Source organism: Salvelinus fontinalis, chromosome 19, assembly GCF_029448725.1.
Source record: "Salvelinus fontinalis isolate EN_2023a chromosome 19, ASM2944872v1, whole genome shotgun sequence".
In the NCBI taxonomy this organism is placed as follows: Eukaryota; Metazoa; Chordata; class Actinopteri; order Salmoniformes; family Salmonidae; genus Salvelinus; species Salvelinus fontinalis.
Window position 1 is genome coordinate 49158713 of NC_074683.1, and position 14861 is coordinate 49173573.

At 45.3% G+C, this 14861-nt stretch overlaps 1 protein-coding gene across 1 annotated transcript in view; it reads right to left on the bottom strand.

Moving 5' to 3' along the window:
- Positions 1-11564, bottom strand: part of zgc:162707 (UPF0524 protein C3orf70 homolog B) — a 38192-nt gene extending 26628 nt beyond the window's left edge. Inside the window, exon 1 of the mRNA XM_055871873.1 lies at positions 10979-11564. Within this exon, the coding sequence (XP_055727848.1) occupies positions 10979-11162 (184 nt within the window). The 5' untranslated portion in view covers positions 11163-11564. The remainder of the gene's footprint in view (positions 1-10978) is intronic.
- Between the last annotated feature and the right edge of the window lie 3297 nt (positions 11565-14861).

Here is a 14861-nt window from a genome sequence, read left to right on the forward strand (position 1 = left end):
GTAGTAGTAGTAGTAGTAGTAGTAGTAGTAGTAGTAGAGGTAGTGGTGGTGGTGTTGTTGTTGGTGGTGGTGGTGGTAGTAGTAGTGGGAGAGTAATAGTAGATTGCATATAATAATACAATAATAATACATTGACAACAATAATACATTGACTCTGTGCCGGTACCCCCTGTATATAGCCTCCACATTGACTCTGTACCGGTACCCCCTGTATATAGCCTCCACATTGACTCTGTACCGGAACCCCCTGTATATAGCCTCCACATTGACTCTGTACCGGTACCCCCTGTATATAGCCTCCACATTGACTCTGTACCGTAACACCCTTTATATAGCCTCCACATTGACTCTGTACCGGTACCCCCTGTATATAGCCTCCACATTGACTCTGTACCGGTACCCCCTGTATATAGCCTCCACATTGACTCTGTACCGTAATACCCTGTATATAGCCTCCACATTGACTCTGTACCGTAATACCCTGTATATAGCCTCCACATTGACTCTGTACCGGTACACCCTGTATATAGTCTTCACATTGACTCTGTACCGTAATACCCTGTATATAGCCTCCACATTGACTCTGTACCGGTACCCCCTGTATATAGCCTCCACATTGACTCTGTACCGTAATACCCTGTATATAGCCTCACTACTGATATTTTATTGTTCCTTAATTATTATTATTTTTTTTTTACTTCAGTTTATTTTAGTAAATTTCTTTATAATTTTTTTTCTTAAAACTGCTTTGTTATGGCTGCAGCCCGACACCGGTACACTTATGACAACATCCAGCTCAAGTGCAGGGCGCGAAATTCAAAAGATATTTTTTTTAAATATTTAACTTTCACACATTAACAAGTCCAATACAGCATATGAAAGGTATACATCTTGTGAATCAAGCCAACATGTCCGATTTTTAAAATGTTTTACAGGGAAGACAAAATATGTACATCTATTAGCTAACCACGTTAGCAAAAGACACCACTTTTCTTACTCCATCAGTTTCTTACTCCATCACTAGCTATCACAAATTCGACCAAATAAAGAAATAAATAGCCACTAACCAAGAAAAAACTTCATCAGATGACAGTCTGATAACATATTTATGTATAGCATATGTTTTGTTTGAAAAATTTGCATATTTCAGGTATAAATCATAATTTACATTTCAGCTACAATCAGAAATTGCACCGAAAGCAGCCATAATATTTACAGACACCAACGTCAAATACCTAATTACTCATCATAAAACATTTCTGAAAAATACATAGTGTGCAGCAATTGAAAGACAGGCATCTTGTGATGCCAGACAATATTTCCGATTTATTAAGTGTTTTACAGCGAAAACAAAATGTAGCGTTATATTAGCTTAGCTTAGCACAATAGAAACACTTGGGCGCCGGCGACTACGACAGATATATGAAATAACATCATAAATTGGATCTTACTTTTGCTGATCTTTCATCAGAATGTTGAACAAGGTGTCCTTTGTCCAGATGAGTCGTTGTTTGGATTCAGAACGGCAAATTTCCCTCTTCATTTAGCATGGGCACTAGCCGGGTGGCACAGATCTCTCCAACGTAAACACAGTCAGAGAACGCAACACGGCAAAACTCCCGAAAAAATTTCAATAATCTGATTAAACTATATTGAAAAAACATACATTACGATGATATGGTCACATGTATCAAATAAAATCCGAGCCGGAGATAGTTGTCGTCTATTACGGCAGCAAAACAGAAGGCAATCGCACTTCCAAGTCGCGCGCTTCAGAGTACCGGAAGTGGACGGTCACGTCAAAGAAATAGCTTTTATTCCACCCCAGACCAAGATAAACACAAAATTTCTTCTCTCACATCATCTTGACACCCAGAGGAAGGCGTATGGAGTGTACGTAGACTCCTACGTATCATGACCATGTATAGGCAGGAAGTTGAAGAGAGCATATATTTCTGACATTCTACTTCCTGGTCAGGGAAAGTGCTGCCAAAGGAGTTCTGTTTCACTCAGATAAATAATTCCAACGGTTTTAGAAACTAGAGAGTGTTTTCTATCCAATAATAATAATAATATCCATATTGTACGAGCAAGAATTGAGTACGAGGCCGTTTGAAATGGGCACGATTTCACTGGCTACTCAATACTATCCCTTGCAGCCATAAGAAGTTAAGGGCTTGTAAGTCAGCATTTCACTGTAAGGTCTACCTACACCTGTTGTATTCAGCATTTCACTGTAAGGTCTACACCTGTTGTATTCAGCATTTCACTGTAAGGTCTACCTACACCTGTTGTATTCAGCATTTCACTGTAAGGTCTACACCTGTTGTATTCAGCATTTCACTGTGAGGTCTACTACACCTGTTGTATTCAGCATTTCACTGTGAGGTCTACTACACCTGTTGTATTCAGCATTTCACTGTAAGGTCTACTACACCTGTTGTATTCAGCATTCCACTATAAGGTCTACTACACCTGTTGTATTCAGCATTTCACTGTGAGGTCTACTACACCTGTTGTATTCAGCATTTCACTGTGAGGTCTACCTACACCTGTTGTATTCAGCATTTCACTGTGAGGTCTACCTACACCTGTTGTATTCAGCATTTCACTGTGAGGTCTACTACACCTGTTGTATTCAGCATTTCACTGTGAGGTCTACTACACCTGTTGTATTCAGCATTTCACTGTGAGGTCTACCTACACCTGTTGTATTCAGCATTTCACTGTAAGGTCTACTACACCTGTTGTATTCAGCATTTCACTATAAGGTCTACTACACCTGTTGTATTCAGCATTTCACTGTGAGGTCTACTACACCTGTTGTATTCAGCATTTCACTGTAAGGTCTACTACACCTGTTGTATTCAGCATTTCACTGTGAGGTCTACTACACCTGTTGTATTCAGCATTTCACTGTGAGGTCTACTACACCTGTTGTATTCAGCATTTCACTGTGAGGTCTACTATACCTGTTGTATTCAGCATTTCACTGTAAGGTCTACTACACCTGTTGTATTCAGCATTTCACTGTAAGGTCAAACTACACCTGTTGTATTCAGCATTTCACTGTAAGGTCTACTACACCTGTTGTATTCAGCATTTCACTGTAAGGTCTACTACACCTGTTGTATTCAGCATTTCACTGTAAGGTCTACTACACCTGTTGTATTCAGCATTTCACTGTAAGGTCTACTACACCTGTTGTATTCAGCATTTCACTGTAAGGTCTACTACACCTGTTGTATTCAGCATTTCACTGTGAGGTCTACTACACCTGTAGTATTCAGCATTTCACTGTAAGGTCTACTACACCTGTTGTATTCAGCATTTCACTGTAAGGTCTACTACACCTGTTGTATTCAGCAGTTTACTGTGAGGTCTACTACACCTGTTGTATTCAGCATTTCACTGTAAGGTCTACTACACCTGTTGTATTCAGCATTTCACTGTGAGGTCTACTACACCTGTTGTATTCAGCATTTCACTGTGAGGTCTACTACACCTGTTGTATTCAGCATTTCACTGTAAGGTCTACTACACCTGTTGTATTCAGCATTTCACTGTAAGGTCTACTACACCTGTTGTATTCAGCATTTCACTGTAAGGTCTACCTACACCTGTTGTATCCGGCGCATGTGACAAATCAAATTCAATTTGATGCTTTGTCAAATTGATGATCATCAATCAACGTAAGTGTTGAAGCCTATAGACTACTGGGAAATAAGAAAAGCCCCTCAGAGGTACTCTTTCACTATGATAATGTGATTGAGTGGTTGACAATAGCGGCCTATACTTCCTACAGTACTGCTTGCCTAGCAGCCTGGTCTCATAGACTGGACTTAACATAGTAAACGTAAATCTGGGAAACTCAAATTAGTTGATGTGTTATGTTTTGGTTATATAAGTCAGCTGAGCAATGGGGATGGGGATAAATGTAACGACTCTCAAGGAAACAATGGAGTAAAAACAAGCTTCTATTTTGGGTTCTGATGGGTTCTGATGGGTTCTGATGGGTTCTGACGGGTTCTGATGGGTTCTGATGGGTTCTGATGGGTTCTGATGGGTTCTGATAGGTTCTGATGGGTTCTGATGGGTTCTGATGGGTTCTGATGGGTTCTGATGGGTTCTGATGGGTTCTGATAGGTTCTGATGGGTTCTGATGGGTTCTGATAGGTTCTGATGGGTTCTGATGGGTTCTGATGGGTTCTGACAGTTGATCGAAGCTCCTGAGGCATTTATAAGTTACAATACTAAAAGTATATATACTAAAAGTATATTACATGGCTAAAAGTATGTGGACACCTGTTCGTTTAACATCTCATTCCAAAATCATGGGAACTAATATGGAGTTGGTTCCCCCTTTTGCTGCTATAACAGCCTCCACTCTTCTGGGAAGGCTTTCCACTAGATGTTGGAACATTGCTGCTACAACAGCCTCCACTCTTCTGGGAAGGCTTTCCACTAGATGTTGGAACATTGCTGCTATAACAGCCTCCACTCTTCTGGGAAGGCTTTCCACTAGATGTTGGAACATTGCTGCTATAACAGCCTCCACTCTTCTGGGAAGGCTTTCCACTAGATGTTGGAAAATTGCTGCTATAACAGCCTCCACTCTTCTGGGAAGGCTTTCCACTGGATGTTGGAACATTGCTGCTATAACAGCCTCCACTCTTCTGGGAAGGCTTTCCACTAGATGTTAGAACATTGCTGCTATAACAGCCTCCACTCTTCTGGGAAGGCTTTCCACTAGATGTTGGAACATTGCTGCATTGACTTGCTTCCATTCAGCCAGAAGAGCATTAGTGAGGGTCGGGAGATTAGGTCCGGCTTGCAGTCTGCAATTCTTGCAATTCATCCCAGAGGTGTTCGATGGGGCAGAGGTCAGGGCTCTGTGTAGGCCAGTCAAGTTCTTCCACACCGATCTCAACAAACCATTTCTGTATGGACCTCGCTTTGTGCACGGGGGCGTTGTCATGCTGAAACAGGAAAGGGCCTATCCCAAAGTTGTACGCACAGAACAAGGGGCCTAGCCCGAACCATGAAAACCGCCCCAGACCATTATTTGTCCTCCACCAAACTTTAAGGTGGCACTATGCATTCGTGTAGGTAGCGTCCTCCTGGCATCTGCCAAACCCAGATTCACCCACTGCCAGATTCACCACTGCCAGATTCACCACTGCCAGATTCACCCACTGCCAGATTCACCACTGCCAGATTCACCACTGCCAGATTCACCCACTGCCAGATTCACCACTGCCAGATTCACCCACTGCCAGATTCATCCACTGCCAGATTCACCACTGCCAGATTCATCCACTGCCAGATTCACCCACTGCCAGATTCACCACTGCCAGATTCATTCACTGCCAGATTCACCCACTGCCAGATTCATCCACTGCCAGATTCACCACTGCCAGATTCACCCACTGCCAGATTCATCCACTGCCAGATTCACCACTGCCAGATTCACCACTGCCAGATTCACCACTGCCAGGTTCACCACTGCCAGATTCACCACTGCCAGATTCACCCACTGCCAGATTCACCACTGCCAGATTCACCCACTGCCAGATTCATCCACTGCCAGATTCATCCAGATTCACCCACTGCCAGATTCACCACTGCCAGAATCATCCACTGCCAGATTCATTCACTGCCAGATTCACCACTGCCAGATTCATCCACTGCCAGATTCATTCACTGCCAGATTCACCACTGCCAGAATCATCCACTGCCAGATTCAGTCACTGCCAGATTCACCACTGCCAGATTCACCACTGCCAGATTCACCACTGCCAGATTCACCACTGCCAGATTCATTCACTGCCAGATTCACAACTGCCAGATTCACCCACTGCCAGATTCACCCACTGCCAGATTCACCACTGCCAGATTCACCCACTGCCAGATTCATTCACTGCCAGATTCACTACTGCCAGATTCACCCACTGCCAGATTCACCACTGCCAGATTCATCACTGCCAGATTCATTCACTGCCAGATTCACTACTGCCAGATTCACCCACTGCCAGATTCACCACTGCCAGGTTCACCACTGCCAGATTCACCACTGCCAGATTCACCCACTGCCAGATTCACCACTGCCAGATTCACCACTGCCAGATTCACCCACTGCCAGATTCATCCACTGCCAGATTTACCCACTGCCAGATTCACCACTGCCAGATTCACCACTGCCAGATTCACCCACTGCCAGATTCATCCAGATTCACCCACTGCCAGATTCACCACTGCCAGATTCATCCACTGCCAGATTCACCACTGCCAGATTCACCACTGCCAGATTCACCCACTGCCAGATTCATCCACTGCCAGATTCATCCAGATTCACCACTGCCAGATTCATCCAGATTCACCACTGCCAGATTCACCACTGCCAGATTCATCCAGATTCACCACTGCCAGATTCACCACTGCCAGATTCACCACTGCCAGAATCATCCACTGCCAGATTCATTCACTGCCAGATTCACCACTGCCAGATTCATCCACTGCCAGATTCATTCACTGCCAGATTCACCACTGCCAGAATCATCCACTGCCAGATTCAGTCACTGCCAGATTCACCACTGCCAGATTCACCACTGCCAGATTCACCACTGCCAGATTCACCACTGCCAGATTCATTCACTGCCAGATTCACAACTGCCAGATTCACCCACTGCCAGATTCACCCACTGCCAGATTCACCACTGCCAGATTCACCCACTGCCAGATTCACTCACTGCCAGATTCACTACTGCCAGATTCACCCACTGCCAGATTCACCACTGCCAGATTCATCACTGCCAGATTCATTCACTGCCAGATTCACTACTGCCAGATTCACCCACTGCCAGATTCACCACTGCCAGGTTCACCACTGCCAGATTCACCACTGCCAGATTCACCCACTGCCAGATTCACCACTGCCAGATTCACCACTGCCAGATTCACCCACTGCCAGATTCATCCACTGCCAGATTTACCCACTGCCAGATTCACCACTGCCAGATTCACCACTGCCAGATTCACCCACTGCCAGATTCATCCAGATTCACCCACTGCCAGATTCACCACTGCCAGATTCATCCACTGCCAGATTCACCACTGCCAGATTCACCCACTGCCAGACTCACCACTGCCAGATTCACCCACTGCCAGATTCATCCACTGCCAGATTCATCCAGATTCACCACTGCCAGATTCATCCAGATTCACCACTGCCAGATTCACCACTGCCAGATTCACCACTGCCAGATTCATTCACTGCCAGATTCACCACTGCCAGATTCATCCACTGCCAGATTCACCACTGCCAGATTCACCACTGCCAGATTCATCCAGATTCACCACTGCCAGATTCACCACTGCCAGATTCACCACTGCCAGATTCACCACTGCCAGATTCATTCACTGCCAGATTCACCACTGCCAGATTCACCACTGCCAGATTCATCCAGATTCACCCACTGCCAGATTCACCACTGCCAGATTCACCACTGCCAGATTCACCACTGCCAGATTCACCACTGCCAGATTCACCACTGCCAGATTCATTCACTGACAGATTCATCCACTGCCAGATTCATCCACTGCCAGATTCATCCACTGCCAGATTCATCCACTGCCAGATTCATCCACTGCCAGAGTCATCCAGATTCACCACTGCCAGATTCACCACTGCCAGATTCACCACTGCCAGATTCATCCACTGCCAGATTCATCCACTGCCAGATTCTTCCAGATTCACCACTGCCAGATTCACCACTGCCAGATTCACCACTGCCAGATTCACCACTGCCAGATTCATCCACTGCCAGATTCACCCACTGCCATATTCACCACTGCCAGATTCACCACTGCCAGATTCACCACTGCCAGATTCATCCAGATTCACCACTGCCAGATTCACCACTGCCAGATTCACCACTGCCAGATTCACCACTGCCAGATTCATCCAGATTCATCACTGCCAGATTCACCACTGCCAGATTCATCCAGATTCATCACTGCCAGATTCACAACTGCCAGATTCACCCACTGCCAGATTCACCCACTGCCAGATTCACCACTGCCAGATTCACCCACTGCCAGATTCATTCACTGCCAGATTCACTACTGCCAGATTCACCCACTGCCAGATTCACCACTGCCAGATTCATCACTGCCAGATTCATTCACTGCCAGATTCACTACTGCCAGATTCACCCACTGCCAGATTCACCACTGCCAGGTTCACCACTGCCAGATTCACCACTGCCAGATTCACCCACTGCCAGATTCACCACTGCCAGATTCACCACTGCCAGATTCACCCACTGCCAGATTCATCCACTGCCAGATTTACCCACTGCCAGATTCACCACTGCCAGATTCACCACTGCCAGATTCACCCACTGCCAGATTCATCCAGATTCACCCACTGCCAGATTCACCACTGCCAGATTCATCCACTGCCAGATTCACCACTGCCAGATTCACCACTGCCAGATTCACCCACTGCCAGATTCATCCACTGCCAGATTCATCCAGATTCACCACTGCCAGATTCATCCAGATTCACCACTGCCAGATTCACCACTGCCAGATTCATCCAGATTCACCACTGCCAGATTCACCACTGCCAGATTCACCACTGCCAGAATCATCCACTGCCAGATTCATTCACTGCCAGATTCACCACTGCCAGATTCATCCACTGCCAGATTCATTCACTGCCAGATTCACCACTGCCAGAATCATCCACTGCCAGATTCAGTCACTGCCAGATTCACCACTGCCAGATTCACCACTGCCAGATTCACCACTGCCAGATTCACCACTGCCAGATTCATTCACTGCCAGATTCACAACTGCCAGATTCACCCACTGCCAGATTCACCCACTGCCAGATTCACCACTGCCAGATTCACCCACTGCCAGATTCACTCACTGCCAGATTCACTACTGCCAGATTCACCCACTGCCAGATTCACCACTGCCAGATTCATCACTGCCAGATTCATTCACTGCCAGATTCACTACTGCCAGATTCACCCACTGCCAGATTCACCACTGCCAGGTTCACCACTGCCAGATTCACCACTGCCAGATTCACCCACTGCCAGATTCACCACTGCCAGATTCACCACTGCCAGATTCACCCACTGCCAGATTCATCCACTGCCAGATTTACCCACTGCCAGATTCACCACTGCCAGATTCACCACTGCCAGATTCACCCACTGCCAGATTCATCCAGATTCACCCACTGCCAGATTCACCACTGCCAGATTCATCCACTGCCAGATTCACCACTGCCAGATTCACCCACTGCCAGACTCACCACTGCCAGATTCACCCACTGCCAGATTCATCCACTGCCAGATTCATCCAGATTCACCACTGCCAGATTCATCCAGATTCACCACTGCCAGATTCACCACTGCCAGATTCACCACTGCCAGATTCATTCACTGCCAGATTCACCACTGCCAGATTCATCCACTGCCAGATTCACCACTGCCAGATTCACCACTGCCAGATTCATCCAGATTCACCACTGCCAGATTCACCACTGCCAGATTCACCACTGCCAGATTCACCACTGCCAGATTCATTCACTGCCAGATTCACCACTGCCAGATTCACCACTGCCAGATTCATCCAGATTCACCCACTGCCAGATTCACCACTGCCAGATTCACCACTGCCAGATTCACCACTGCCAGATTCACCACTGCCAGATTCACCACTGCCAGATTCATTCACTGACAGATTCATCCACTGCCAGATTCATCCACTGCCAGATTCATCCACTGCCAGATTCATCCACTGCCAGATTCATCCACTGCCAGAGTCATCCAGATTCACCACTGCCAGATTCACCACTGCCAGATTCACCACTGCCAGATTCATCCACTGCCAGATTCATCCACTGCCAGATTCTTCCAGATTCACCACTGCCAGATTCACCACTGCCAGATTCACCACTGCCAGATTCACCACTGCCAGATTCATCCACTGCCAGATTCACCCACTGCCATATTCACCACTGCCAGATTCACCACTGCCAGATTCACCACTGCCAGATTCATCCAGATTCACCACTGCCAGATTCACCACTGCCAGATTCACCACTGCCAGATTCACCACTGCCAGATTCATCCAGATTCATCACTGCCAGATTCACCACTGCCAGATTCATCCAGATTCATCACTGCCAGATTCACCACTGCCAGATTCATCCAGATTCATCACTGCCAGATTTATCACTGCCAGATGGTGAAGCGTGATTCACCACTGCCAGATTCACCACTGCCAGATGGTGAAGCGTGATTCATCATTCCAGAGAACACGTTTCCACGGCTCCAGAGTCCAACTGCACTGAGCTTAACACCACTCTAACCATTGCTCATGGTGATCTTAGACTTGTGTGCGGCTGCTCGGCCACGGAAACCCATTTTATGGAGCTATTGCGCTGACATTGCACGTTGCTTCCACTCGGTAGTGAGAGTGTTGCAATCGAGGACAGATGATTTTCCACGCGCTTCAACACTCAGCGGTCCTGTTCTGTGAGCTTGTGTGGCCTACCTATCACTTTACGGCTTCCAGTTGACCTGGGCAGCTCTAGCAGGGCAGACATTTGATGAACTGACTTGTTGGAAAGGTGGCATCCTATGAAGGTGCCACGTTGTAAGTCACTAAGCTCTTCAGTAAGGCCATTCTACTGCCTATGTTTCACTATGGAGATCGCATGGTTGTGTGCTCGATTTAATACACCTGTCAGCAACGGGTGTGGCTGAAATAGCCGAATCTACTAATTTGAAGGGGTGTCTACATAATTGTGTATATATAGTGTATATTCTTCAAGAATAAATGGTTATATATCATTAATTTAAAACACATTTATAAAACAAAATGCATGTAGCAATCGCCGATGGCCCTTTTCAACATGTTATGACTGTGTTATTGTTTGCTAACGGCTACTTACAGTGGCACCAACCCAAGTGACAGCACCAGTGCAACTTGAAGCACTTTCCGTGGCTGTGCGTGGCGCATATTGACAGCCCATCGCACGGTAAGAAGTCCGGTCTCCCCGCGCAGCTGCGGGCCAGTGCCTGCGCCTCGTCCAACTTATCGCTCTTCGGACACTTCTGGGCTCCAAAACCTGCCATGACCACATCGCCGATCACACCGATACAGAGGCGAACATCCGTCCGGTCAGATATCACATAACAGGGCGGAAATATCTAATGCGATTCTGTCGGGACAGGGAATACAATCTGAAAGTCTACTGTAAAACAAACGTCGGGAAAATATGATGTAGCGCGTTATTTTAGGATAGGCAAAAGCAAAACGAAACGCCCTATAAAAGTTGATACAGAAAGGAAATTCAATGTTCAATCAATGCAGAGGTGGTAAATTATCCGGCTGTCCGTTGGAATCTATCCTTCTTCGAAGAAGCGAGTCGCACTTTCGATGTTCCAGAGATCAATCAATCCATCCACACTGGGAGGAAAAAGGTCCTTGTCTCTGGTCGTTCTGCGTGCTGCAGACGCCGATCCATCCAGCGCACCCTTTCCCCTCCCTCTCACCCCCCCTCCCTCCCTCCCTCCCTCTCACCCTTTCCCCTCCCTCCCTCGTACCCTCCCGCTCCTATCCTCCTCAACTTTAACACAGAGACTCCAATAGATATGAATTCACATTGCCGCTATATGGCCGAATTTGAGGCGTATGTAATTTCCGGGCTTGTTTTTGGGGCTTGAGAACTAATTTGGTTGTCAATTGTTGTCATGTCATAAAATATAGAATATAGATATGAACAGCAACAGCAGAATGCCACTAGATGGCCTTGTTACTGTGGTTTGAGTTGTAGACTAGGCTATATCAGCCATTAGTTAGGGGATGGATAAACATTGACACGATAGTTACCAGGAGAACAATACGGAAGGGGAACCCCTTTTCAATTTCAGTCAAGGAGAAGGTTTGTATTTATTTATTTTAATCTAGTTCATGGGGAGGGTCATGTAATTTCTAATTGTTGAAATGTCTATATTTCTCAGTGTTTTAGAATGAGTTTATTTAGGGTACATATGGATGTGTGTCTCATCTCTGATTGTTCGCTGTGCAATATCAAGTGTGCCTATAGGCTATTTAGTGTGGTCTCAATCACATGATCCGTAGCCTATAGTGGTGTGGCATGGCTTGTGGGGTATGCAAAGTGTCTGAGCTGTGTGCTAGTAGTTTAGACAGCTCAGTGCATTCAGCATGTCAATACCTCTCACAAAAACAAGCAGTGATGAAGTCAATCTGTCCTCCACTTTGAGCCAGGAGAGATTGACATGCATATTATTAATGTTAGCTCTCTGTGTACATCCAAGGGCTAGCCGTGCTGCCCTGTTCTGAGCCAATTATGACTTTCCTAAGTCCCTCTTTGTGGCACCTGACCACACGACTGAACAGTATTCCAGGTGCGACAACTAGGGCATGTAGGACCTGCCTTGTTGATAGTGGTGTTAAGAAGGTAGAAACTAGGGCCTGTAGGACCTGCCTTGTTGATAGTGGTGTTAAGAAGGTAGAAACTAGGGCCTGTAGGACCTGCCTTGTTGATAGTGTTGTTAAGAAGGTAGAAACTAGGGCCTGTAGGACCTGTCTTGTTGATAGTGCTGTTAAGAAGGTAGAAACTAGGGCCTGTAGGACCTGTCTTGTTGATAGTGTTGTTAAGAAGGTAGAAACTAGGGCCTGTAGGACCTGCCTTGTTGATAGTGTTGTTAAGAAGGTAGAAACTAGGGTCTGTAGGACCTGCCTTGTTGATAGTGTTGTTAAGAAGGTAGAAACTAGGGCTTGTAGGACCTGCCTTGTTGATAGTGTTGTTAAGAAGGTAGAAACTAGGGCCTGTAGGACCTGCCTTGTTGATCGTGCTGTTAAGAAGGTAGAAACTAGGGCCTGTAGGACCTGTCTTGTTGATAGTGTTGTTAAGAAGGTAGAAACTAGGGCCTGTAGGACCTGCCTTGTTGATAGTGTTGTTAAGAAGGTAGAAACTAGGGCCTGTAGGACCTGCCTTGTTGATAGTGTTGTTAAGAAGGCAGAGCAGCTCTTTATTATTGACATACAACAGTAGCTAAGATGGGGAGAAGTATCAATATGTTTTGACCATAACAGTTTACAATCTAGTGTTACTCCAATCAGTTTAGTCTCAACTTGCTCAATTTCAACATTATTTATTACAAGATTTAGTTGAGGTTTAGGGTTTAGTGAATGATTTCACTAAATTAGGACTACCTAATTCCTTGCCACCCATTCTGTAACTGACTACAGCTCTCTGTTCAGTATTGCAGTGATTTCACCTGCTGTGGTAGCTGACGTATATAGTGTTGAGTCATCAGCATACTGTATGTAAAGAACACAGGCTTTACTCAGAGGTCCTTTGTAAAGATTGAAAAAGGTAAGGGGCTTAGACAGCTGCCCTGGAGAAGGCCTGACTCTACCTGGATTTTGTTGGAGAGGCTTCCATTAAAGAATACCCTGTAATGTCTGTTACTCAAACCACATTATAGCAGGTAACTCTTTATCCACATTATAGCAGGGGGTGTAAAGCCATAACACACGTTGTTCCAGCAGCAGATTATGATCGATAATGTCAAAAGTCGCAATGAAGTCAAACAAAACAGCCCCCCCAATCATTTTATTATCAATTTCTCTCATCAGTCATTTGTGTAATGCCCTTCTCTATAAGCGTGCTGAAAATCTGTTAATTTGTTTACTGTGAAATAACATTGTTATCTGGTCAAACACAATTTTTTCGAGAAGTTTACTGAGGGTTGGTAACATGCTGATTGGTCGGCTGTTTGAGCCAGTAAAGGGGGCTTTACTATTCTTGGGTGGCGGAATGACTTCAGCTTCCCTCCAGGCCTGAGGGCTGACAGTTTATAGTAGGCTTAAATTGAAGACATGGCAAATAGGAGTGGGAATATCGTCCTCTATCATCCTCAGTAATTTTCCATCCAAGATGTCAGACCCAGGTGGCTTGTCATTGACCATAGACATCAATTTTTCCCCTCTTCCACAATAAAACTCACTTTACGGAATTTAAAACGACTTGTCTTTCATAATTTGGTTAGTTATGCATGGATGTGTAGGTTAATAATTTGGCATGTCATACCTAAGTTTGTGAATGTTGCAAATGAAAAAAATAAGTAAAAGTAGTTATCAGGAGGTTTTGTGACAAACAAAAAGATGTTGCATAAATCTTATTTCATTATTCCATTAATTAAGTTATCGTCACTGCATCAGGGACAGCATACCCAGACCTTTCTGATATACAGCCTTCTCTTCAGTGTGTCGGTACAGTTTCCTTTCATTCAAAACAGCATTTATAAAGAACAAACGATGAGCAGCAGGTGCTTCTAATCAGGGTTGCCACTCATCAGCCAATCAGGGCCCCTCTGGTCTACCTGTATACCAATTAGTCTCTTTTGATTTTGTGATGAATGAGCCATCTGATTCAATGAATGGAGCTGAGTTTGCCTTTTTCCCCTGTAATTAAATTTAAGATGCTCCAGAGTTTTTTACTGTCATACTGTCATAGGGTTTCTTCTCATTTTTTATTCATTTTAGTCACATGATTTCTCAATTTGCAGTACGTTTTGCCAAATGGCTGTGCAGTCAGACTTATTTATTTGACGTCATCCCTCTCAACCATTTTTCAATTCCTCATCAACCCACAGGGATTTAACACATTTTACAGTCATTTTCTTAATGGGTGCATGTTTACTAGTAACTGGAATAAGAAATGTCATAAATGTGTCAAGTGCCGTGTCTAGTTTCTTCTCATTACACACCACAGACCAACAAATATTCTATACATCATCAAC